General features: G+C 40.3%; 1 protein-coding gene across 1 annotated transcript in view; it reads right to left on the bottom strand.

Annotated features, from left to right (window-relative positions):
- ATRN (attractin) overlaps positions 1-25,751 on the bottom strand; it is a gene marked incomplete at both ends in the record, with an annotated part of 98,983 nt that extends 73,232 nt beyond the window's left edge. The window contains one exon of the mRNA XM_084248234.1: positions 25,372-25,751. Within this exon, the coding sequence (XP_084104360.1) occupies positions 25,372-25,751 (380 nt within the window). The remainder of the gene's footprint in view (positions 1-25,371) is intronic.
- Between the last annotated feature and the right edge of the window lie 1,701 nt (positions 25,752-27,452).

Genomic DNA, 27,452 nt, shown 5'->3' on the forward strand with positions numbered 1-27,452 from the left:
CTTAATTTGAAATTCCCTTTGTTGTAATGAATGGTCAAGTGGTTACTGTGGTTACAAGTGGTTACTGACAATTTAGAGAGACTTGAAAGGGGAAGACCAGGAATATCAACCTAAAATTTCAGGTCAAGTTTATAGCATCATTTGTGAGCTAGGTATGGACAGCAGTCCTGCTTACTCCCACAGGACAAGGCTACAACAAAGGAATCAAATTGAAACATAAAAACATTTCAACAATAGGAAGTCAGACTAAGGAATGAATTCCTTGCTATTACCACTTTTCTCCATTCAGAAAATACCTCAAACAATTCCTCATGGAAACAAATATTGATACAAAGAAAAGGAAGCTTTTACAGGAGGCAAGTTTCAAAGGAGCCACCTATAATTATTTGTTACTTCTATTATTACCAGACAAGTGTTAACAACTTTTCTCATTAGTTAAGATTTTCTTTATGGTTAAGCACATTGGGACATTGATAAACTCTGATCAAACGTCCTTTGATTTTTATGTATTTTTAAAGATTTAGTTTATTTATTTATGCATGAAGAACTGTGTAGGCCAGAGGTGTGGGGGATAAGAGGATTCACCAGGGACAGAGTGGGGAGCAGAACAGGCAGATCTACTGAAATACACTGCTGAGGAGAGCAGAGGATGAGACAGGAAAGGTCTGCTGCTCCATGTGCGTCAGCTCCCTGGATGGGGATGGAACTCATGTGGCTGGTGATCGCCTGATAGCGCTGAGACTTTAACCCCTGTGCCACCAAGGAGGCCCTCCTTTGCCATTTAAAAAAAATAGTTATCATAGAAATATAAATTAGTATTTTATATATGCACATATATTAAGTTTATTGAATGCACTACTCAATTTTCTTATATTCTTACATTTCTCACTTTTTTTTATTTGAAGCATTTAGCTATTAAGCCATAAAAGTTTATGATTCTCTTCATAAATTGTTCTTCTCCTCATGATAATAACCTACTTACCTAGTTTGATATTCAAATTATACCTTGTCTATTACTATGTAATCATTGATATTTTTGGTTATTGTTTCCCTGGGCCTTGGGTCTTTATCCAACTCTTTATCTTTCATATTTCTTTTCAAATGTTTAAGTTTCTTTCATTTAAACAGGATATGGTTAGATTTTGTTTCTTTTTTTTTAAAGATTTATTTATACAAGAACGGGGGTACAGGTCAGAGGCGCAGGAGGGTGAGAGAATTCACCAGAGACAGAGCAGAACAGGCAGACGGACCAAAGACACTGCTGAGGGGAGAGGGGAACTGCAGGCGAGACAAGAGAGGTCTGCCATGTCATGTGGGTTTCTCCCTGGCCAGCCAGGGATCGAACTTGTGCTGCAGAGGCTGCGGATTGCTTCATAGTACGGTGCTTAACCCCTTGCGCAACCAGGGAGGCCCCTTTTCTTTTTTTTCTTTTTTTTTTTTAAGATTTATTTATTTATGCACACAAGAGCTGGGTACAGGCCAGGGGCGCAGGGGGTGAGAGGATTCACCAGAGACAGAGTGGGGAACAGAACAGGCAGACTGACTGAAATACACTGCTGAGGGGAGCAGCGGGCAAGATAGGAGAGGTCTGCTGTGCTATGTGGGTTGATCCCTAGCTGGCTGGGGATGGAACTCCTGCTACAGAGGCTGCGGATTGCTTCATAATACGGTGCTTAACCCTTTGCGCCATCAGGGAGGCCCCACCTTTTTCTCATTTTTAAATCAAAATCTTCTTGAGAGTTATCCATTCTTTCTGAGAACACCCTCACCTCCTAATTTCTTAACCCACTGAAACTGGACTTTTACCCTCAATCCTCTTTTGAAATCCTTCTCTTAAGGTATACAACGGTGACCTATTGGGACCCTGTGTACTTCACTTTCCCACTGCATGTGAAATAGCTGATGACTCCCCCTTTCTTAAAACACATTCTTTAATTGGTTTCCATAACTTTCCACTCTGGATTCATTGGGAGCTTTTCCTTCCCCTTTGATAAATCACCTGCTCTTTTCCAATCTAACTGCAGGAATGTCCCAGAGCTTCAATTTTAGTCTGCTTCTCTACCTGAATTCCCTGTACCAGTGATCTTACACTGTCAAAGCTTTAAATACTACCTATACTCATTTTTAATAACAAAATTTCCATCTCTACAATGGTAACACCATTCTTTTTTTAAATCCCAGAAGAAAGAAAACAAATACAAGCATATCTCCAGTTAAAAAAAATAGTTTCATTTTTTTTCCTTCCCAACACTTATAACTGTTATTTTTCTTGGCTTATTACAATTGGCTATGATCTTCATTATGACATGAAAAAGAACTGATGATGATAAATATCCTTGTCTTATTTTTGATCTCAGGAGAAATTTTCTAATATTTCACCAAATGTGTACTTTACTTTGTATGAAACCCCTACCAAATTAAAGAAGAATTTTCTATTCTAAGTTTACTAAAGATTTTTATCATTAATAGTGTTAAATTACCTTTAAAAAATGTGTCCAGTGAAATGATCATTTCACTAATTCTGTTAAGGTTGTAAATGATACTGATATATTTAAGTAGTTCATTTCGTGGGGGTCTAACATAAGTGGTAGTAAGTTTTAAATTTCAAATCCCACACCATCATCACAGATATATAGGAAAGGATTGACTTCTGTGATAACAACCTTGTATAGTCCTCCTTGGTTGGGTTTTTTTGTTTGTTTTTTGGTTTGTCTTACATGGTGTACACAGTTTCTTGGGTTTATAAATTTCTTTTGCCAAATTTGGTAAGTTCTCAGTCAATATTTCTTTCAAATACTGTTTCAGTCCACTCTCTTTCTTGTCTTTCTGGATCTTCAACTATACTAATGTTAGATCTTTTGTCCCACATACCTATTTTTTTTCTAGTCTGTTTTCTCTGTTGTTCAGATTGGGTGAGTTGTATCATTCTGTTCTCAAGTTTACTGATTCTATATTCTTTGTCACTCTACTGCAGAACCCATCCAGAGAGTCTGGCCTTCTGTTGGGTGAGGAGACGCAAGATATCCTATGGCTGCGCTATTTTTTTTTTTTTTTCAGTCCTATGGTCCCAAGCCAGTTTCCCTTCTTCTTACAACCTTTCAGAGTTCTCCTTTGGTTGTCTTCTACATCAATTCCAGGATTTATAGTTGGGCTTAGCAGACAAAAATACATTTATAGCATCTCAACTATAAACTGAGAATCTCCCAATAAATCTATTTCCTCTCTTGATTTTCAGTCAATTGTTTTATTTTGTGAAGGTAAAATACAAGTCATATTATTAAATTTGTCCATAGCAAGCAGTGGTGATCTTTCAAGTCTTGCCATTTCTAAACTCAAAGCTTTCAGTGGCCTCACAATATCCATGCCCTCTTTCACCTTGCCAAAGACTACACACTTGCCATCCAAACACTCTTGTCTAGTCAGTACATGTGAAAAACTGGGAAACATTTACACTGGGTCCAGTATTTGCCACAGACAAGATTCTGGGACCTGTACGCATCTAGATAAAATTTTTGTTGTCAAATTTCTTCCCACAGATGGACTTGCACCAGTGCCATTATGGTGTGGGAAGCCATCACACTGGCACATAAATCCTGGAATAATTCTGTAAAAGTAGGGACTTTTGCAACCAAATCCTTTTTTCCCCAGTGCTCAGAGCATGAAATTTTTCTGCCGTCTTTGGAACTCTGCAAACAGCTTGAAGGAGATGCAGCTCCAGAGCTTGACCTTGTCAGTGATGTTGTCTATGGCTTTGCAAGTAGGAGGTCAAGAGGTGGCAGCATCTACAAGTGCTCCGATTCCTTTATTTTTATATTTCTGGTTACTTTTTTTGAATGCCAGAATGAGCTTCATATTAATTATATTTTGTAATTATTATATAGTTATAAATGACATATATCCTATATTATCACTAATATATAAAAACTAAACAAGTAACTTGAATCAATGGTTGATGGTGCCTTTCTCCAGAGAAGATTTATATTTGCATCTAGCAAGCAATAAAGCTAAGGGTAGATCTCCCTGATCTGATGAAAGACTGAGGTGATTTGAAAGCTAGGCTTCAGCCTTCGTGAGAGCTCATCTATTTTGAGCTCACCCTAAGCACAGGATGCAATGGATCTTTCAGGGTTCTCAACTAAAAGCCCCTCTTTTTTTTTTACAGGTTCTAAATTCCAATTCTGTTTCCCAATGCTGCATAATTACTAAAACCTCTGCTTACAATCTCCACCGCTCTGCCACCGCTTTCTGCTCAACCTATAGCTGTACATGTCAAGTCAGCCAATCATTCCACCAGAAAACCTGCACAGAAAGTTGGTTTCATCCCTCTGAGCTTTGTTTCTCTCCAGAATGTTGGCCTTTTAGGTTCTTGTCTTCTGCCTTACTCGTTTTCCAAAGGCTTCACACAGAATTTTTAAGATATATTTCCTAACATTTCTAGTTGTTCTCAGTTGGGAGTGTTGGCTTAGAAAAAGTTACCCTACCACTGATAAAAACAGAAATCTCCCCCACCCCCAACCATAGCTTGTTTTATGATATGAAAAGATGTTCCAGGCTTATTTTACAGATTTCTTGGCTCCAATCTGAAATAAGCCATTTTTCCAAGCTTCCCTAAGTTCCTTTCAGTGGAAATTATTATTTAGAGAACAAAATCTGGCACTTGAAGTGCGTAAGGCTTCCTACATTGGTTTCTGGGATTTTCAGCAGAGAGAACTAGGAATATATTTTTAAAAAAGAGAATAGATCATGAGATCATAATCAAATTTCCAACTCGAAGTTAAGATCCCAGGATTCTCACCCACCTTCTCTTACCTGCATTTCTTTTCCACCCCAAAATCTAGGGCCTGAATCCAATATAATTATTCAGTCACGTTATAGCATAACCCCACCAATATCATTACTAAGTGAGATTACTAAATACAGGTATGTTTGCAGTTCTTTTTCCCCTGAGGGCATATCCCACTAGAAACATACAAATTATGTTGTTTCATACAAATTATTATGTTTCAAAGTCACTTAAATACCCTATTGCTTCAGTCTCAAAAATGATAAACGTTTAGGTTCATTTATTTAATTGTTTCCTTTTACATTTGATCTTTTTAAGGACTTCTTTTTCTCATTTTAATTTACCTTTGTTTTATAATATGGTAAAATATTTGCCCAATTCTAAAGCCTAACACACACATACATTCAGAAAACTGAATCCTGTTTCTTCTACCCCCATCCATCCCTCTTAGAGTAACCATTTTTATTAGTTATCAGTTTACCATTTCTTAGGGTCTTTGTATATACAACATAAATGTACATATTTGTAGGCTTCCCCTTTTTTGAAAAGTGAATAGCGTTCAATAACACTTTTCTCGTGCTTTTTGTATTTAGCAATATACTCTCCATATGACCACGGAAAATATAGGTCCAGTTCCTTTTTACACCTACTCCATTTTTAGTACTCCTTTGTGCCCACATGCTATATTTTACTTAACCAGTACAATCTGAGCCCAGATTAAACTGCTTTAGAATTTTGTTTCATAATTTAAATTCACACAAAAACTCAAATGTCTCACCCTGCTGGCTAGATAACTAACATATTCTAGTGTTTGCTGTCACCACTTTAAGCAAAGAAATTATAGACAAGAAACAAAATATACTAACAAAGCCCATGCCCAAACCCTTGCTGCAAGGTTCTCAATTAGAATATACTTCAAAATCACCTACAGAGCTTTAAGGAACACAAATGACAAATAATGGAGTCTCAACAGAAACCCCTCTCAGGTAGGACCCAGCATTGCCTTGGTGTCTTTAAAAGTTCCACAAGTGATTCTAATACCTGCTCCAAATTAAGAACAAATCTTTCATATACAATCTTGGGATTCCTAAGTTTTTGGCACTACTACTAAAAATATGCCCACATTTCAAAGTTTCATCTTTAGTCAGAAAATTTTTATCTAATTCCCTAAAATCAAAATACAATGATGTGGGCCTCCCTGGTGGTGCAGCGGGTTGAGCGCAGCACTGTGGAGCTGTCCGCAGCCTCTGAAGCATGGGTTCAATTCCCGGCTGGCCAGGAAGATACCCACATGGCGCTGCAGACCTCTCCTGCCTCACCCGCTGCTCCCCTCAGCAGTGTATTTCAGTCCGTCTGGCTGTTCTGCCCCCCGCTCTGTCTCTGGTGAATTCTCTCACCCTCCTGCACCTCTGGCTTGTACCCCAGCTCTTGTATAAATAAATAAATCTTTAAAAGAAAATACAATGATGTAAGCTCATCATGAAATTTTAGTCATACTAATGACACTAAAATATAACGGGTTAAGCACATGTCCTAATTATTAAAAAAAATAATTCTCATTATAAATAATATAACATTAAAAATGATTGCTGTAGACTGTCAAGTTAGGACTTGACTCTTACTACACCCATCCATTTGAATATGAAAAGTATAGCAGCCATGAAATGTGGCTCCCTTATATTTTTTAAAAATAACAAATCATCTAGTTTGAAAGAATCAATAAAGGGAACAATTCCTTTGCTCAAATCCAGGACTCTGGCCTTGATCTTGTCCAGGATCCACTTTCCCATTACACCCCTCTAGGTAATCTGCACTCATGGCTTCATCTACCATCTAAATGCCCAAAACTGCTCAAGTTATAGTTCCAGCTCAAAACTAGAGCCATGTTTCAGACCCATTGTTTCCTCTGTAAAAAAAATTAAGTCATTAAGCTCCCTATTTCTTTTACCATTTGTCTTTTTCACCATTTTATCATCATCTACCCTATTTTTCAAAACTTCGTATCAACTTTTTCTTTACTCAATCCTATTAATTCAGTCCATAAACTCATTCTCATTTTTGTCCCTCTTCCATGTCCACTGCAAATCTCAAACCCTAGTTCAAATTCTCCTCATCCTAGCCTGGTCTTCTGCAGTGGCCTCTTCACTAGTGGCTCAGCCCAGCTCCTTACAGAGCTACCTGTGAGCTTCCTCAAAGGCCAGTGTGATCACATCTAAAACTACTTGGAAACCTTTGCTTGCATTAGCACCGCATGCAAGGTCCCTCACAATCCAACCAAACTTGCCTCTCCTGCTCCATCTATAGCCACTGCTACCCACACTGCGCACCCCAACTGTAGCAATACTGAGTGCCACTCCCATGCCTCAATTTACCTGCCTGTGAGTCCCTATGCCTTCGTACAGCCTAACTCCTACACCTAGAATAACTTCCATTCTTCCCTCCCTCTTGCTTCCCCACCTAGTAAACTCCTAACCACCCTTTCAAAGTTCAGATCAAATGTCCACTGGAACTTGAAATACATCCAGTGTTTTTGTGCTGAGTTGAGTGATGCCGTCTCTGAGTTTAGACTCATCATGTGGTCTGAGTATTACAGATACAGAGGAGTATCTCTGCATTTTCTCCAGTGCCTGAAACATCACAGATGTTCATGTAACATTTGCTGCCTAATGAATACCAATACTGATTCCAGCAAAATTTCACAATAACAAAAATGTTCTTGTAATCAGGAAGTTTACTACAATGAAAGCACAGGGTAGTCACATGGGTATAACCATGACACATTGAGAGAAGCGCATTTCAGGGCTTAAAGAACTGGACGCAGACTTCTGAACACTGATTCTACACTGTACCTTAGATATGGAGGTGACTTGAGGACGTCTAATAATTTGGTTCAAGAACCAGGAGAGTCTAATAGTTTATGTAAGCAACCCCTTAAGCATCCCTATGAAGAGTGTTTGTAGTATGTTTTTCAAAACAAAAACAAAAGCCCAAAAGACAGAAGGGCAATGCAACAGCAAAAACTAAGAGTTTCAGGTCTGACAAATGCAACCAGAAGTCATAAAATATGGCTCTGACACAAGCTTATTTGCCTCTCCTCGGGTGTGTTCCCCTCATTTTCTTTGCAGATTCAAGACACATCCTTAGCTAATAATGTCCGATATGAAATTAATTTTATGGGGGAATATCTCTTCTCATTGAACTACAGTTTAGCTATAATGATACAATGGCCTATTCTCAAAGATTCAAAACGTTAGTGACCTCTGTTAGCTTCTTTCTCTATTTTATCTCCTTCATCAAAAGTATCAACAATTTATAATACAATCACCATCAAAGGCTTTCTTAGATTTATACTTTCATTCCCATTCCCACGGCTACACTCCACCACAAGAACAAAACAATTCATGGTACTATGACTGTGAGAGTCTCTAGTTATCTTCACAGCTTCCAAGACTTGTCCACAAAGTCTGCTAAGCACCCCATAATCAGAATAACATTCATAATCACTGATATCACCATGTTACTATTCTTGTCAAGTGTTTACAATGACTCTGCACGGACTATGGAATGACATCTAAACTCCCCATTCTAATATTCTGACTACTAAGGCTATCGATCCTTTCTCTCTTATCCTAAGTCATTTCCCATTACTGCCCCTCAAATGCTCCAGAGCCATCTCATTTCTGTTGTGTTTCTGCTCATACCATATTCTCCCTCTAGTCCTGAAAACCAGTCTGTCTGTCTTCCCCCACCCCCCATCTAGAGTATGTTCTGGATCGTTCTTTTCTATCTAATAATGAGATACTCTCAGAGCCCTGAATATTAGGCAAAAATAAGCACAAACAGAATTACATTCAACCAAAGACCAACCCTACTGGCAATCAGCTCTTAAAAACATGCCTTTCAGAGTCCATGTAATTACACAGTAATGAAGGGAAAAAGTAATGAGGTAGAATAAAGAGACAAAAGAAGCTTAAGGATCCTGATATTTAACTCCAACTGCTCCTAGCCATCTGACACCTTTTATTTGCATACCACCTTCCACTTTTCAGAATTTTTTTAATGGCTATTTAAGACTACAAAGACACACACCATCTGGCTCCTACCTACAAATGGAGGGTAAAATACCAGCAGAGTCTTAGATAAATTTTAGAAGAATTTGGTGATAGTCTGGAAGTGTGAACAAGAAAGGAAAAGACCTAAGTTTTCAGACTGAGTAGTATGATACGTGCTGAGAAAACTGAAGACTGAACAGGCATGGGAATAAAAAAAAATCAAGGGTTCAATTATAGTATTTAATGTCCCAGGACTAGGGCCTCCCTGGTGGTGCGGCAGGTTGAATGCCACGCTGTGAAGCTGCCCACAGCCTCTGTGGTGTGGGTTCAATTCCTGGCCAGGGAGACACCCACATGGCGCAGCAGACCTCCTGTCTCACCCGCTGCTCCACTCAGCAGTGTATTTCAGTTAATCTGCCTGTTCTGCTCCCCACTCTGTCTCTGGTGAATCCTCTCACCCTCCGCAGCTCTGGCCTGTACCCCAGCTCTTGTATGCATAAAATGAATAAATCTATTAAAAAAAAATAAAGTCCCAAGACTAAAAGAACATCTGAATATGAGGTGTACATATATCATAGGATTGAGTGCAGATACACAGAAAGTATAGAGTGTAACATATATCTCTAATTTTTAGAGATCAGAAGGAAGAAGAGTTTGCAAATGGGAAACAGACGTGCCAGAGTTCACAAGAAGTTTCCCAAAAGGAAGCAATAAAATGTTATGAAGTTTAGTAGGATGAAATAGAATTAACCACTGAATTTGGGAAGCTTTTGGTTGCTACTCTTATATATTCTGACCACAGAGAATAAAAGAGAAGATCAGAAGCAAGGAAGTCAAAGATGGCAGAAAGAGACAATTTCACTTTCAGGAGTTTTGTTGTAAAAAAAATTAAAAAAAGACAGTGAAATGAGGCAACATTTGGAGGTACCATGAGATCAAGAGAGAGGTATCTTCCCCAGAGAAATAGTAACCTGTAGATAACTATTAATTGATTCAAGAGTTTGGCAAAGATAGACAGTTTCTTAGTATGTCCTTTTTTTCATGACATTGACAGTTTTAAGAAACACTATCAAGCATTTTTTAGAAATTCCCTCATTTTGAGACTGTTTTTCTCATGGTTAGATCGGAGTCATGAGTATTGGGAAAGCCAAATCTTTAGGTGCCATGTTACCGCCTAATCACATTATATCAACATGTCTTATCACTGTGATGCTAATGATCCTTTGGTTATGACAGTGTTTGACAGACTTCTACACTCAGAAATTACCATTTTCCCTTTTTCTATGTTTTATTCCTTGGATAAGAGTCACTAAATTCAGCCTATCCTCAAGAGGGGTGATGGAGAGAAATTAAGCTCCACATCCTAGAAGGCAGAGTAACTACATTATTCAGAATTCTTCTGTAAAATTTATCTCTTCTCATCATTTATAATCTATCCATCTGTTTACATGCAATTTTTTAAAATTATGAAATAAGTCAAACCATTCATGAGGAGATCATTGTTGCACATGTAATCCCAAGATAAATATTCATGATACATAAACTCCTATAAAACAATTAAAAAAAAAAAACCCAAGGAACAAATGGAAAAGGAAAGAAAAAGCAATTGATAAAAAAAAAGTAAATCCAGTGGCATTTTAACATATGATACTAGTGATCACGGCATTTCCTACTCATTTGATTAGAGCAAAAACAAATAAATAAATAAATAAATAGAACACCGAAACAAGAATAATGGGAATAAAAACTGGACCAATCCCATTTAAGAACTATCTAGCAATATCTAAAATTGCAGCACTATTTACAACAGCCAAGCTATGGTAACAAGCTAAGTGCCCAAAGACAGATGAGTGGATCAGGAAGATGAGATATATATACACAATGGAATACTGCTCAGCTATAAAAAAATTCTTGCATCTGTGACAAGGACGAAACCAGACAGGATTATATTAAGCAAAACAAGAGAGAAGAAGAAAGACAAACACTGGGTGGTACCGCTTAGATGTGACTATACAGAAATAAAACAAAGGGTGAGATAAAAACCAAACCAACCAACAAATCCTAGAAATCTGACTGTAGAATTGAGGCTGCCAGTGCGGGAGGAGAAAAGGGGAGAGCGCAGTGGGAAGGGGGGCACAATGGGCTGGGGGACCTACAGTGGCATGGTGGTGGATGTGGTTTGCTAACATCACCCAAAGGGATCAATCCTCTACTCCTAAGTCACATACGCTACCTCAATAAAAAATAAGTAAATAAATCAAAGTGCTTTGATCCAGTAAATTTACTCCTAGAGTTATGTCACAGAGAACAGTCTTAAAGCTAACCTGGGTTGGTACATGAGAATGATATACAGGATCAGGACAACTGAAAGGAAAGACACTTCTAAACAATATCTTCTATGCACTCTCCTTCCTAAAAATCTATAGTCTTGCTGGTCTCCCTTCACAACTTAGGGAAGAGTTTCTCCTCTGGCAAAAAGCAAAGGCATTCTTCAACCCAACCTTCCTCAAGAATGCAAAAACTTTCAGGGCACCTATCAAAGAATAACCCAAAAATATCAGCACCCATTCTGAGGAAGTAAATGACGCTGACAGGGTAACAAATACTTCTGAAAATCAAGTGAAAAAAGAAAAAGTCATTCTAATTTTCTGCTTACAAAAAATCTGACAGATAGATATAACTCAGGTGTCACCTGGCAGATACCTAAAAAGAATTTTCAATGAAAGATTATCATTTCGGGCCTCCCTGGTGGCACAAGGGATTAAGCACCACACTATGAAGCTATCTGCAAACTCTGTAGCACAAGTTCAATCCCCGGCCAGCCAGGGAGAAACCCACCTGGCAAGTCAGACCTCTCCTGTCTTGCGCTGCTCCCCTCAGCAGTGTATTTCAGTTGATCTGCCTGTTCTGTTCCTCACTCTGTCTCTGGTGGATCCTCTCACCCCCACCCCCGCATCTCTGGCCTGTACCACAGCTCTTGTATGCACAAATAAATCAATCTTTAAAAAAAAAGATTATCATTTGACTTTTGGCGTATAATTTTTTTTAAAGATTTATTTGTATTTATTTACGCATACAAGAACTGGGGTGTAGGCCAGAGTGGGGGGAGGGGTGAGAGGCTTCACCAGACACAGAGTGGGAGCAGAACAGGCAGATCTACTGAAGTACACTGCTGAGGGGAGCAGTGGGCAAGACAGGAGAGGTTTGCTGCACCACGTAGGTCAGCTTCCTGACCGGGGATCAAGCTCATGCTACAACGGCTGGAGATAGCTTGCTAGTACTGAGACTTTAACCGCTATGCCTCCAGGGAGGTCCTGGCATGTAATTTTAAAGTACCTCAATAATTTGACAGGCACTGGCACAACAAAATTTCTTCTACCTAAATAAATAGTAAGTCTTCTCTTCATGTCTGGATAAGTTCTAGGTACTACACTTGATCTTAGCCAAAAGGCCGAGAAGCGATGGATAAGTTCTTGGTTCTTAGAAACTATTACTCTAACAGAAAAGCATAAGAAAGCAGGTCCTTCAAAAAATTTTGTTCTGTTTAACATTTTCAGCGATTCTTTTTTCTTCATCAATGTTACAATGTAATGAAGGGACACACTTGAGGACCTGTTGTACTTTTTTATATTAACAAGGTTTCTCAGTTTTACATTTACCAAGGGGAAAAAAATTAAGATTCACACTGACCTTCAACTCATTCTAGCAGTAATTTTTATCATCCACAGATTTTTAAAAGTACGATCTGGCTCAATAAGTTTTCCCCACGAAAACCTATGTATTATGTCTAAAATTTGTAAAAATGTGTATTACATTTAGGTGGTTTTCTTAGTTGTTCACTAAAAAGAATTATAATGATTAGTTAATTCAGAAGGAAGTCAACATGTAAGGTCTCATAGTCACAAGAAGCTGAAAAAAAATTCATTTACCTATCAAATGAATTCTTACTACAGAGAAGAAGTTTGATAGGACACTCAACAAGCTATCTTTGAACACAAAATATATTAGAATAAAATACGATGGGGAAAATAAAAATACATACAAATTAGTGCTCATGAAACTGATGAAATCTGAATAAGGTGAAATTGGTTGTATCAATGCCAATTTTCTGATTTTGCTCTTGTACTACATTTATGCAAGATGTTAACATTTAGGGAAATGGGTGAAAAAGAGTTTGGCACATCCTCAACAAATGAAAAAGAGTTATCATATGACCCAGGAATTCCACTCGTAGGTATATACTCAAAAGACATACAAAAACATATACATAAATAGGCACAGCAGCATTACTCATAATAGACAAAAGGTAGATATAACCCAAATGTAATGGATAAATAAGATGTGATGAGTGCATATAAAAGCACTATTATTCAGGCATGAAAAGGAATGAAGCACTGATACATGATATCACATGGGGAAATCTTGAAAATATTACGCTAAGTGAAAGAAGTCAGCCACAAAAGACTGCATATTGATAATAACTTTTATATAAAAAGTCTAGAATAGACAAATCTGTAGACAAGAAGCAGATTATGGTAGCCAGAGGCTGGGAAGAAGGAGGAATGGGAAGTAACTGCTAACAGGTACAGGGTTTCTTTTTGGCATAATGAAAGTAGTCTGGAATTACAGCCTCGCTGGTAGCACAAGGGGTTAAATCTCAGCACTATGAAGCAATCCGTAGCTCCAGCAGCATGAGTTCCATCCATCCATCCCCCACCACCACCACCAGGGAGCTAACCCACATGGCACAGCAGACCTCTCCTGTCTTGCCTGCTACTCCCCTCAGCAGTTTATTTCAGTGGATCCACCTGTTCTGCTCCCCACTCTGTCTCTGGTGAATTGTCTCACCCTCCACGCACCTCTGGCCTGTACCCCAGTTCTTGTATGCATAAATAAATAAATCTTTTTTTAAAAATTCTGGAATTAGAAAGTGATGATGATTGTATCTACCTTTTGAATACACTTAAAAAAAAATCACTGAATTGCACATCTCAAAATAGTGAAATACATGGTATGTGACATCCAGATGAGTGGACAGAATCCCTAATCTAGAAAAAAAAATTAAATAAAATTAGAATGCAAATAAAAATTGAAGCCAGAAAGTAGAGACATGCAAAGGAAGTAATAAACATCAACATCACCACTAGTTACTCCTGGTAGAAAATATGGTGAACAGGATTAAGGAGGGGTAACATAGGAACTTTGGTTGGTACCTGCAATATTTTACATTTCATAATTAACATTATTATATGGTAATAATATTAACAAGGAAAATCAGCAGTTAGGTTATAGGTACATAGATTTCATTTTATTATTCTCTGTATCTTTTTCATAGGCTTGAAATAACTCTTATTAAAAAGAAAATAAAGTTAGCCCAGAATCTGAACCAGCACCAAATATATGACTGCTTTCAAGCAACCAATTACTTGGTCAGAGTTGGTCAGTGTTTCTCAAGCAGCAGGCCAAACAATGCTCTAATTAAAAGATAGTCATGGCATTTATTAAAAGAGAATATAATATTTAAATACAAATTATGAAAGGGCATAAAATGAATCTAATTCTGCAAATCTGTCTCAAGATCATCTTGCCAAATCTAATGAAAACCGTTATGTAGCTTAATAAGATGCCTCTAGGACTTCAAAAACCAATGTTAACAGGGAAAAATTAGCTCACAATCATAGCCAGTTTGGCATTTTCATTCAATTTAGAAAAAATGATGCACTTAAGAAATATGCTATTTGCAGAGAAATCTTTATAAGTAGGATTTCTTCTATCATTTTATCTGCTATCATTTTATCATTTAGAAACAAAACAAAAAAATCCTAAGAAATCACTTAGGTATAAATGCATAAATGCCAAACATTAGGGCAGGAAAGCTGTCTAATTTTAGAGCACAAAGCAGAGCAAATTAAATCTCTATTTTAATATATACTTGATCCCAAAATAAAATGTAACTTTTTATTTGTTTCAAATCATGCTTTTCCTCACACAGTTAATTTAAAGTACATTAAATAGCATTTATCACATATTAAGTCGATAACACATATATAAAGATAAAGATAAAATCTTTATAAATATCATTACAAATTATATTAAAATGGGGCCTCCCTGGTGGCACAAGGGGTTAGGATGCAACTTATGAAGCTATCCGCAGCCACTGCAGCATGAGTTTGATCCCCTGCCTCGGAGCTACCCACATGGCGCAGCAGACCTCTCCTGACTTGCCCACTGCTCCCCTCAGCAGTGTATTGTAGTCAATCTGCCTGTTCTGTTCCCCACTCTGTCTCTAGTGAATCCTCTCACACCCCACACCTCTGGCCTGTACCCTAGTTCTTGTATGCATAAATAAATAAATCTTTTTAAAAATTATATTAAAACATACGTTATGATCCTTACTAAGAAATTACACTTTATTTAAAATCATAGTATCGGGGCCTCCCCGGTGGCGCAGCGGTTGAGCGCTGGGTTGCGAAGCTGCCCGCAGCCTCTGCAGCGCCAGTTCGATCCCCAGCTGCTCCCCGGCCACCGGAGCAGGGTCCCACATGGCACGCAGACCTCTCTTGCCTGCCCGCTGCTCCCCTCAGCAGTGTACTTCAGTCCTTCTGCCTGCTCTGCTCCCCGCTCTGGCTCTGGTGAATTCTCTCGCCCTCCCACGCTTCTGACTGTACCCAGTGCTTGTATAAATAAATAAATAAATAAATAAATAAATAAATAAATAAATCTTTTTAAAAATAAATAAAATCATAGTATCAAAAATTGATAATTTTAAAAAGATTTTTTCAAATTTTCAAATTCCTGAGAGTCTATAAGATCATACATTTTTGTGAAAGAATTTGTGAATCAAAAAATATAGGAAAGGGGCCTCCCCTGGTGGCACAGTAGTTGAGCGCTGGGCTGCGAAGCTGCCCGCAGCCTCTGCAGCGCCGGTTCGATCCCTGGCCCCCCGAGAGGGTCCCACATGGCGCGACAGACCTCTCCTTCCTCACCCACTGCTCCCCTCAGCAGTGTATTTCGTCAGTCTGCCTGTTCTGTTCCCCGCTCTGGTTCTGGTGAATTCTCTCACCCTCCAGCACTTCTGACTGTACCCAGTGCTTGCATAAATAAAGAAAGAAATCTCTTTAAAAAAAAAAAAATAGGAAAGGCAGCTTTTCTCCCTGCCCTTCTTTGAGTATTAGATGTCTCTTTTTTTCCTTTCACCTTTTCCTAATAAACCTGTCCTTTTAAAATATTAAAATACACACACACACCCACACACACACACGAAACCCTGGTCAAGAGAGGTGGCTTTTGTGTTTCTTAACAGCATGTGACACAATTTCAGCCCTAATGCTTATAGGTATATTAATAAACAGATTAGAAAATTCTTAATTAAAATATAAAAAGTACCAAGAGAAATTAATTGGAAAATTAGTTCAACTCAATACACTACACTGCTAATACCAAATTCTAAAAAAGCAGGCAATTCAATCATGATTAAAATTAACTTCTACAGGTGAAAGACAGAATTGAGTAAACAAGTAAATAAATAGCTAGAATGCCTTCACTTAAAGAATTAAAAACTTAAAGTATGAACTCAAACCAGGGTCTCAAGTGCTAGAAGTGGTTAAAGGGATATGACCAATAAAATGAGAAGAAAGAAAAAAGCAAGATAAACAACAGTCACCACCCAAGAAGGAAAATTTAGAAAAAGTCTGGCTAATTAAATAAGGGGCTAGTTTGAAAAGTAGAGGGAGAAAAAGGCAAAAAGAAGGAAGAAACTAAGAAAATAAAGGATGAAAATAGTATATAATATAAAGTCAGGAGTCACTTCTGCTACAATGCATTTGGGAAATTACTAAAAATGACCTAACAGTGTAAATGGGGAACATGAGTGTAAGTTTCATAACAGGTTAGTTAGTGGCTGATAAATTTTCAGATACAATTATTTCAAAAAGTACAACCAGTTTCACTTCACTTTGAAAGACAAGATGGTGTGACAAAAGAAAAAGCATGATTTCTTTTGAACCACAGTACCAGATACCTACTTCTATATTTATTATTTTTTAAATTTCATTTATTTATGTGCAGAAGAACTGGGGTGTAGGACAAAGGTGAGGTGGTTGAGAGGATTCACCAGAGACAGACAGAGTGAGGAGCAAACAGGCAGGTTTACTGAAATACACTCATAAGGGGAGCAGCGGGCAAGACAGGAGAGGTCTGCTTTGCCATGTGGGTAGCTCCCTGGCCTGCGGAAAATCAAACTCAGACCCTAGAGGTCTGAGTTTTATTAAATAAATAAAGATTGTCTTGATCATAAGCATATTGTCTTTCTCCTACATATTTATCTGTGCTCAATACTGTTATAAATAAAAAGCATTTGCCGGGCCTCCCCGGTGGCGCAGCGGTTGAGCGCTGGGTTGCGAAACTGCGCGCGGTCTCTGCGGCGCCGGTTCAATCCCCGGCTGCTCCCCGGCCACCGGAGGAGGGTCCCACATGGCGCGCAGACCTCTCCTGCCGCCCGCTGCTCCCCTCAGCAGTGTACTTCGGTCCTTCTGCCTGCTCTGCTCCCTGCTCTGGCTCTGGTGAATTCTCTCACCCTCCCTCCCTCGCTTCTGACTGTACCCAGTGCATGTATAAACAAAAACAAACAAACAAACCAGCAAACAAATAAATAAAGCATGCCTCCATTAAAAAAAAAAAACCTTTAAAAAAAAAAAAAAAAAAAAAAAAAAAAAAAAAAAAAGCATTTGCCTATCTTGGGAAACTTTCTCAGAGGTAACATTTAAATATCAAATATTCGCTTTCAAATATACCATAACTTTTGCAATTATATTGACATTCACACTCAATTTTTCTTTTTACTTAATAAAATATTTTCCCCTTTCAAATAAGTAAACTCTATCTTCCAGGAATCAGTCAAAACCTTTCAATGTCTACTATGTATTTTACAAAAAGTTAAGTTTTCACTCAGTATAACCAATTTCACACAATATAAATATATATATTGTTGCTTCCTCCTGTAATTCTGTTTCTGCCATTACAAACTTAGGGCATGGACAGCTGCCATCACTGGGCTCTGCTAGATGGAAACCCCACACAGCACAGTGCTCACTGCAGCAACCTCCAAGAGACAGCAGAACGCATTTCCACAGTGGATCCCTCACAGCTCCTCATTAATGACTCAGTGAATTCCTGATAAACTGCCATTACTTGATAGAAAATTTTCCAGACCATTCCCAATTTTCATCATCAACACTTACTGAGTATTCACCAAAGGACAAGTTCCAGGAATATGCACTGATGTCACTGTTTACCTGCCTGGCACTGGCTCATTTCAGGTAATGTTACATCAGTTTTCTTTCTCTGTCCATTGCTCCGCCTTTCTCAGTCCCCACCATATAGGGGAACTGAACCTTCCTCCCCCCAAGCTCCAGAGCATATGCTCTACTCAAGTCTGACCAATCAGAACATTCCCATGATCCCAGTCACAGCAATTGCTTCAATAAAACACAAGAGACCAGTGACAATCACCCCTCCTTATTTACTACAAGCTCCTAAGGAAGAGTCATTCTTTTCCAGCAGAGGATGCTAAGTCAGTTTGACTTCACTTCTGGAGAAACCACATGAAAAGATTCTGCCTGAGAGGGAAGCCAGTAAAGACATGGAGCAGAGCTATGAGACAGCAGGAGAGACTAACTGGTCACCTGGCTCAGACACCCACGAAACCAACAACCCCTTGACTTTTCTGTCACAGAAACAAATACATCTTTTCCACTTTTTTCACTTAAGCTTGTCTGAGTTGGGTATCTATCACTAAAAGAACTGTGACAAAAATCATATCAATAGAATTTACAGATAGACTGACAATTAGTGAGCCCTCAAAGGTGAAGCTAACTAAAGAGAGCTGAAAAACAGGCACCGAGAACAGTCTTATCCCTGCTGGAGGTTGACAATCCCAGTTAAGCAGTATCAAAGAAACAAGACTATTGCTAGTGGTAAACTTTGGGTTCAGATCATGTGCCCATCAAGATCAAAACATTGGGAGACTTGGCAGGAACATGTCAGGAATTTAGAACATTGTTATCAACTCTAAAACGATAAGGCCCAAACTTGCTGGTATGGAATATAAAGACTTCGATGATCAGGTTCTCCCTGCCTCTGCATATTAGGAACTGTTTTATATTACAAAGGACAGGAAATCCAGTCCTAACTGGCTTAAGAAGAATATGGATTGCCCTTACCTCACAAAACCAAAAAGTACAGTTTCAGGAAAGGCTTGATCCAGACATTCAGGAAAGTCATGTGATCTCCAGTTCTATTTTTCTGCCATCTTCCCTCTTCTAGGAGTAACTCTGACTTCAGGTGGGCTCTGATCACAGCAGCAATGCTAGCTCTAAGAATTCTAGGGCTTACGAGCTCACCACATAGATGAAAACCCACAGAAAAGTTACTGGAAGTGAAGGGGAAGGGGTAAGGCTTTTACCATCTTGCAGTCTCATATCCTACTATGCATCTCTCACAGGTTATGCTTAAGTTGTGGATTCAGTTATGTCCTCTAAAGAAAGATGCTGAAGTCCTAAGTTCCAGTGTCTGTGAATGTGACCCTATTTGAAAACAAGGTCTTTGCAGATATAATCAAAATGAGGTCATGCTCATATATTCAGCATGCTGGGTGTCCTTATGAGAAAAGAGACACACAGACACACGCAGAGTACTGTGTGAGATGGAAGTGATGTAAGCAGAGACTGGAGTGATGAATTTACAAGCCAAGGACTGCTGGAAATTCCAGAAGCTGAGAGAGAGGCATAGAACAGATTCTCCCTTAGAGTGTTTGAAGAGAATATGACCCTGCCAATACCTTGATTTTAGAACTCTGAACTCCAGAACTGAGAGAGATTAAATTTCTGTGTGGTAAGCTACCCACTTTGTGGTACTTTGCTACAATCACCCCAGGAATCTCATATACTAAGTACAATAACCTATGATTCTTTGCACAAGTTTTCTGCTCCTTTGGAAATACCCTTCTCCTCTCAGATTTGCCCAGTATTTTCTTCCCTGTGATACCTTCCACCAGAGCCCCCCAAAGTGTTACTCTCCACCATAATGAGTCTAGCACCTGTATTTTTATTAGTAAATCCTAATAGCCTGTACACATAGCTACCTTTCCTTCAGAATTATAAGCTCCCCAAGGGGAAAGCAGGTTCTGACTCTTGATTCCTATGCAGCTGCCTAACTTCAAATCAGGACACACTATCTAACTTGTAATAATCGTTCAGACACTATCTGTGAAACGAATGGGTTGATGAATCAACTTGAAAGGAGATAACAAAAATGATTTGGAAGAATTAGCTGTTGTCGATCACAGAGAAGTGAAATGAGCCGCAGGGTACTATCTATTGATAGATAAGTAGCAAGGAAAAGAAAGAAGAGCGGGCTGGAAGAAGCATGCTGAATTTAGCAAGTATGCAGAAAAACTATAAAATAGGAGGATTTGATTAGGGAAAAAAGGGATGGGTATGAGCAGTGGAAGCCTTCTGCTAAGGGTCATTTTACAGATAGTAATAGTGTTTTTAAATAGTTTCTAAGCAAGACAGGTGACACGCGTTTTCAGAGCATTTATATGACAAAGGGTAGCATGGACTCCAGATGCGGAAAAGACCAGTTAGGGAACAAAAAAGGCATCTCAGCAATGAGGTGAAAGGCCAGATGCACCAAGACAGCAACAGGAAGACTGAAAAGAGGCAAATTTATCAAGACTCTAGAGAAGAAAGAATATCAGAAAGAGTCAAGGATTGTTCCTAAATTTTACCTTTGGTTATTTCAAGTACAATCTGCAACTGAAATTAGGAAGGACAAAGGAAAAGACTTTTTTTTTTTTTCAATGAAGATAAGAAGTTTGGTCTTAAACACGGCTCAATACAAGGCATCAGTAAAACACCCCAATGAATGCTTTATTCCAATAAACAGGCCAGTAAATGTCCAATAAAGATGTACGGTAAGAAAAAAAAAAAAAAGATGTATGGCAAACAAAAGACATGACAGATATGAAGTCATTTAGATAAAGATGGCTTTTTAATGTCAAAACGTATTGCAGAATTTCATTCCTTTATTCCATAAATAGGTTTTGTGCACTCTGTCCCAGGCGCTGATGGAGGCTCTGGGAATACCACAGTGAACAAAACAGGTAAAAATCCCTGCCCTCATGGAAATTATATTCTTCTGGGGAAAATACACAAGCCTAAATTTGATTCATGAACATAAATTTAGGCTGAGTCTGATTAGTAATTAATTCAGGTTAACCCTGCTTAGTACTTACTGTAAGAAAAATTTTTACCTTTTTCTATTTTTTGTTTTTCAGAATTTTCATTTTGCTAGTTAGGAATGTATTTATATATGCAGTCCAGCAGCCAGACAGGTTCAGGTGATTTGTTTTTTAATGCTAGCTTTCGTGTTGTAACAAACCTATTTTCCCTCCTTTGTTTCTCAGAGTGTTAGTTAGAATTAGGTCAGTCCTCCCAAAGAATGTTCATACAGGGTGATGAACTCAGAATAAATCTGAGGCAAATGGTACAATGAAAAACATGGGTTTGGGAATTAGATAAGGCCTGAGTTCAAACCCCAATTTTTAATAAGTATGGGACCTTGGGCAACTTACTCAGTATCTCCATGCTTCAGTTTACCTATCTGTGAAATGGGACTACTAGCTTCACTCTAAGGAGTAAAAGAGAGATTTCTAAAAGGTACTAGATGCAACACCTCCAAAAAGTGGAGAAATGCTGGAAAAATGGTGGCAGCTGCTGCTATGATGAGGTCTACTATTATGGCTGCAAGCGGTGGACACAAAACACACTCAAAAAAATGCCTGCTGCTTTTTACACAATGTAAGTATTAACGTATGGGCTCCAATTCACTAGGTTACTCTATTCTATCCTCCCAAAAGTTTTGTATAGCAGGAACTTAAAAGAATTATCAATAAATGCATATTAATTTCACAAATGGGCTTGGTATTATGTTTATTCTCTAACTTGGAATGTCTCTATCCTCCAAAGAAAAATTTCAATGGTGATGTCACAAAGAGAAAAAAAAAAATCACTAAATGAGGAAGCTTCACATCAAAATGAATGAAAGCAGCAGTTCATAAGAAATCATCCATCAAAGATTCTATAGTTATTTTTATTAAACTGATGCCATTAACCTTATCTTCTGTGTATCTATCATTTTGGATAGAATTAAGTGATTTTCAATCTACTACACAATAATGCAAATTTTATACAACATCCTTAGAGTTGTCCAAGATTAAATGGCACTATGTATATGAAAACGTTTGACCAGCTTCCTGGTATAGAGCACACAATCAGTGACAACTTTAGTGAAACCTGGTCCTACATTTCTTTCGATTAGTAAAAAGACCTATAGCAGCAATTATATAACACAGGATTTATGGAACCAAGAAGCTCTAAAAACACACTAATTTGGTGTTGTTTCAAACAAGAACGGTATTCACTCTAATGTCTCTTAGTTTAATAACAGAGAGGTCTGTGAATTAAATCAAGATACATATCACTATAATCAAAATCAACATTTGTCTTTCTCTACAAAATTCAACTAAAAATGTGATGAAAGCTTTTTTTATTTTTAAAGACTAGAGAACATAAATTCCTCTTACTTTCATTTTTAGAAAAGAAAATTCCAGAAGCCCACAAAACAAAATTTCATCATCAGGACCAAAGTCATAACTGTTTGTCCAGGAAAGAGCACTGACACCAACTCAAACTGACTCATACGGAATGCTCACAATAACCAGGGGAGCCCCTTCACTGACTCGTGACACCATCTGAGACAACCAGTGTCAGGACTGCCTGTTCCCCGCAACAAGTGGCTCTTCTCCAATCCTCTGGCCTGGCCATGTGGACATGCAGACCTGCTTCTCTCTCCCTGGCACTCTCCCTCATATGTAGATGATGCCAACACTTAACACCTGTAGATACCCTGAAAGCATCCCAATTTCAATGTGTACAAAATTAAATTTATCTCAGATCTGCTCCTTCTGTGTACCGGTGTCTGTTACTAGCATATGCATCCTTTCAATCACTCAAGATTGGATCTAGTTTTCTTTCTCTCATCAACCCTCTCTCTTCTCAACAGCACACCAGTTCAAAGAAAGAGCTGTCTAATCCCTCACAGTACTACCTAGAGTCTATCCCTACTTCCTGACCCATGCCAATAGTTCCCACGTACTTGCTTACCATCTCTCATATTTAATATGAGAGATGAGTCTAACTTCTCTGAATATCACAGACAGATTGATCTTGATATGAATGTTCTTCCCCAATTTATAGGCCCCCACTGCCTGCCACTGCATCCCACATTTTCAGAACTTGAAGGACTCTCATCTGACTCAATCATCCATTCACTTGTTCTAAGAAACTCCTCAAATTCAAAATGCTTTGACCTCACCTTCAAGGCCATTCCTGCTCTGGCTCCAATCTATATAAGGAGATGTCGTGAAAAGAATAAACTATGTCATGCCACTGCTCATGGGCTAAAGGTCAAAATTCTCAGGTGTGGCCCCCTGCCTATATGTCTAGACTTGCCATGACTTTCTTTGCTCTCTCTGCTCCTGCCACCTGCCCTTCGACCCAGCCTGTCTACGCAGCCTGCCACAATCCTTCTCATCACCAAACCTCTGTAAATGTTGGCCCCTCAACACTCAATCCCTCAAGCAGGTAATGCCATTGCACCCCTCAAATCTCAACTCAAAAGTCACTTATTCAGTCACTAAACTTACTACTCCAAACTCAGTAAAGTCCCACTGTCTCCTGCTCTTCACCTCCACAGCATTAAGCAAAACCATACTAAACTGGTTATTGGGTTTCTTATATCCCAGCTAGAATATAAGGTTCACAAGAGCAGCACTGTGACTTGTTTACCACTCAACCTAACTAACAATAACATTCAACAAATACATGTAGATTAATGTAACCTGTAAATCACCTAACACCCTAAGTGAGTTTCAAGACCAATCCCACTACACATCGGTCAAGAAATCCCTTGATTTCTCCATTCATAATAATAATAAGCTCATCTTAAAGTTCTCTGACCTCACTGACATTAGGAGGCATTAGGCATTAGGACATTAGAAGAATCTACAATTCTACCATTACAAAGGTCTCTCAAAAAACATTCTTCCATATATCCTGCCACTAGGAATACTTTACTTTCTGGTCTCCACGATTTGTTTGTGTCCTTCCTTCCATCTAGAATCCCCCACCCCCAACTCCACATTTCTAAATGCTGCTTAACCTCAACTGCTCAAATCCAATGTCACCTTTTCCTCACAGTCTTCCTGGCATCTCCCTAGCCAGTCACAACTTCTCTACCCCTGAAATCTCCACAGGTTCTCCGTTGCCTCGTTCAGGTCTCAGATCAAATGTCACTTCAAATGAGAAGCTTCTTCTAAAGTTACCCACAGGTTATAATTCTCTATCAGACTATTCCCTTTTACTTTCTTGATACCATTTACTATTTTCTGAAATTAACTTGCTCGTTTCTTTCACTTATTTACTTGGTAACTGCCAGCTTTCCCCACTAGAATGTAAGATCCATGAGAACAGAGACGCTGTCTGTCTTGCTCTTCATATTTCCCCCCTCCTCCATATCTGACATCAAAAGTACTCAGTAAATACCTGTCAAAGGCAAGAATGAATCTGTAGCCCTTATGACCAGGGTTATTTGTATGTGTATCTTTCTCTTGCTATATCCCAAACTCCTGGTGCACTAGGCCAAAGTCTGGCTAATCTGTTTGTATTATCTGGATATTCTTGCACAACTGAAGCAAATAACAGATAACTACTAATTAATTAATGAATGATCGCTCCAAGCACTGCCCTAAACCCGGCCAACTCAGAATTCCATATTCTCCAGAAACCAGAGCAATGAGAAAGCTCCTTCTATGCCCTGTCCACAACCCACCCTCTTCCAATCTGCCACCTCCACCGAGCAAAAGGCTAGTTTCTTCCATTTCCTTCAACCAACCACCACTGGTTTTTCTAGCTCCAAAATCTCACAATCCTAGCCTTTCCCTTCTATCTCCACCCCACCAATCAATTCCAGGGCCTTGTTTCTTCAGAGCACCCACTATCTCCAGCAGATGGGGAAACTCACCAGGTCCTAGGGAATTAGTGGATGTTAAAACCAAGTGTTTAAGTAAGACTGGCTCGCTCCCCTTGCATACTTTTTAACCGAAATAGGCCTCGTTTCAGAGACTAGCCTTGACACTCTTTGGGACTCTAAGCTTTCTCCCCTTGCAGCCACCGCACCCAAACACCGTTGGGTCGCCCCAACCCTTGCCTCGCACCTTTCCATCTTCCAGTACAATAAGACCCCAGGGCAGAGAGCGAATGGTCCTCGAACACTGGGGGGCGGCCCTACAACCCTCCCCCCACTTTCTGTCCGGCATTCGCCTCCGGCCTGGAGATGCCTCCAGCGCGGGGCGGCTTCTGCCTCCCCCGGGCCCGACCTCCCAGCACCCCAGCCCCCCAGCCCCCCCGCACGCACCTGAAGCGGCCCCCGCAGTGCTGGCACTGCTCGCCCACCCAGCCGGCGGGGCACACGCACTGGCCGGTGCCGGGGTTGCAGCGGCCGCCGTTGACACAGGGCCGGTCACATTCCTTGGCCTCGGCCGCAGCAGAGCCCGACACCACCGCAGCGGCCGCCGCGGCCTCGGCAGCCCAGGGCAGCAGCAGCGGCGACGGCAGCAGCAGCGGCAGCAGCAGCAGCGGCAGCAGCCGCGGGAGGCGCAGCCCGGACCCCAGCCCCAGCCTCCCCGCCCCGATCGCGCCCCGATCCCGGCGCCGCTCGCCGTTCCTGCCCGTGGGCGCTGCCGCCGCCGCCGACCTCCGCCTCAGCCTCGCCTCAGTCGCCGCCGCCGCCACCATCTTCCCGGGGCTGAGACGGCGCCCCGCGAACACATACACACACCGCACGGCCGGCTCCGCTTCGCCTGGCCGTGCGGGGCGGGGCTGCGCGGACGGTGGCTCGCGCGGTCAATCCTGGGGGCGGGGCCAGGCGGCGTGGGCGGGGCCACGGCTGCGTGCGTGGGCGGGGCGCGGCGCGGCGTGCAGGCCCGGGGGCGGGGCTCTGAGCCGGGTGGGGCCCGCTGAGGGCCCTGCTTAGGTACCCAGGCGCGGTAGCGCGATCAGGTTTTTTTGGTTTTTGGTTGTTTTTTTTTAAAGATTTATTTATTTATGCATACAAGAGATGGGGTACAGGCCAGAGATCCTGGGGGTGAGAGGATTCACCAGAGACAGAGCGGGGAGCAGAACAGGCAGACAGAAGCACACTGCTGAGGGGAGCAGTGGGCGCGGCAGGAGAGGTCTGCGTGCCATGTGGGTAGCTCCCTGGCCGGCCGGGGATCGAACTTGTGCTGCAGACGCTGTGGATTGCTTCATAGTGCGGTGCTTAACCTCTTGCACCACCAGGGAGGCCCTGTAGCACGATCGTTTTTGCTCTTGGTGGAGAACCTCAGCGACCAGGTAGCTGCTCTGACGCACCCTCTTCGGGTTGAGTGCCAGGATCTGGTCAGCCTGCTGGCCACGCCGGCAGCTGTGGGGCAGAAGGGGCCTAAGAGGCTGCATAGTGTGGTGCTCTGTGCGGTCTGGAAGGGGTGTTGACTTCCAGACTCAGTTTTCCCCTGTAAAACAGAGATAACGAAATAATTAGTGTGTGGACCTGGCGCATAGGCTGTGCACAATAAATGTCTAATAGATCCTATGAAGATTGCCCTCCAATCTTCTATGAAGAAAGGGCTGCATAAAACTTATGAATTGGAGGAGCATCCTCAGCCCACACAGGTCTAGTCCTAGAGCCCTTCTTTCCAAGCTTGTCACTGTGGTGGCCCCAGTGAAACCAGCCTTCAAGCAGTGTAGCCTTGTGTGGTCCTTGATGCTGGGACCTGGGCCTGGACCTGTGGTTTAGCCAATAGAAGAATATGGTGGAAGCCGCCTAGGTATTCACCCAAAGGACACAATCATTAATAGCTATTTACAATAGCTAAGCTATGGAAACAACCCAAATGCCCCAAAATAGATGACTGTATCAAGAAAACGTGGTACATATACGCAATGGAATATTACTCAGCAATCAAAAGAGATAAACTCATGCAATTTGCAGCAACATGGATGGAGCTGGAAGGGATCATGCTCAGCGAAATAAGCCTGAAAGAAAAAGAAAAATACCTGATGGTCTCACCCATAGCAGGAATTTAGAAAACCTAAATAAGGGACCAGGAAAAAGACTAATTATAATAAAGAAAAAATCACAATCAACAAACAACTATAAACCAGAGACACACTGGGGGGTAGGGGAGAAGGGAGTAGGATCAACACAAGGGTGGTGGGAATTGTATGGGGACTATAACCAAGATGAAAATGCATACATTGTGCAAAAATGAAAAATGATGTAAAAAATATATAAAATAAAAAAATTCAAAACATGAAAAAAGAAGAATATGGTGGAAGCGATTATGTGTGGTGCCAGGTCTGAGCTTTAAAACTCGACTTTGAGCTGTTACTTGTCCTGTGGTGTAACCCCTTTTCCACCTTGCTATAGAGACCATATGCAGAAAAGACCACAATTAT

The sequence above is a fragment of the Talpa europaea genome (genome assembly GCF_964194135.1).
Source record: "Talpa europaea genome assembly, chromosome: 11".
In the NCBI taxonomy this organism is placed as follows: Eukaryota; Metazoa; Chordata; class Mammalia; order Eulipotyphla; family Talpidae; genus Talpa; species Talpa europaea.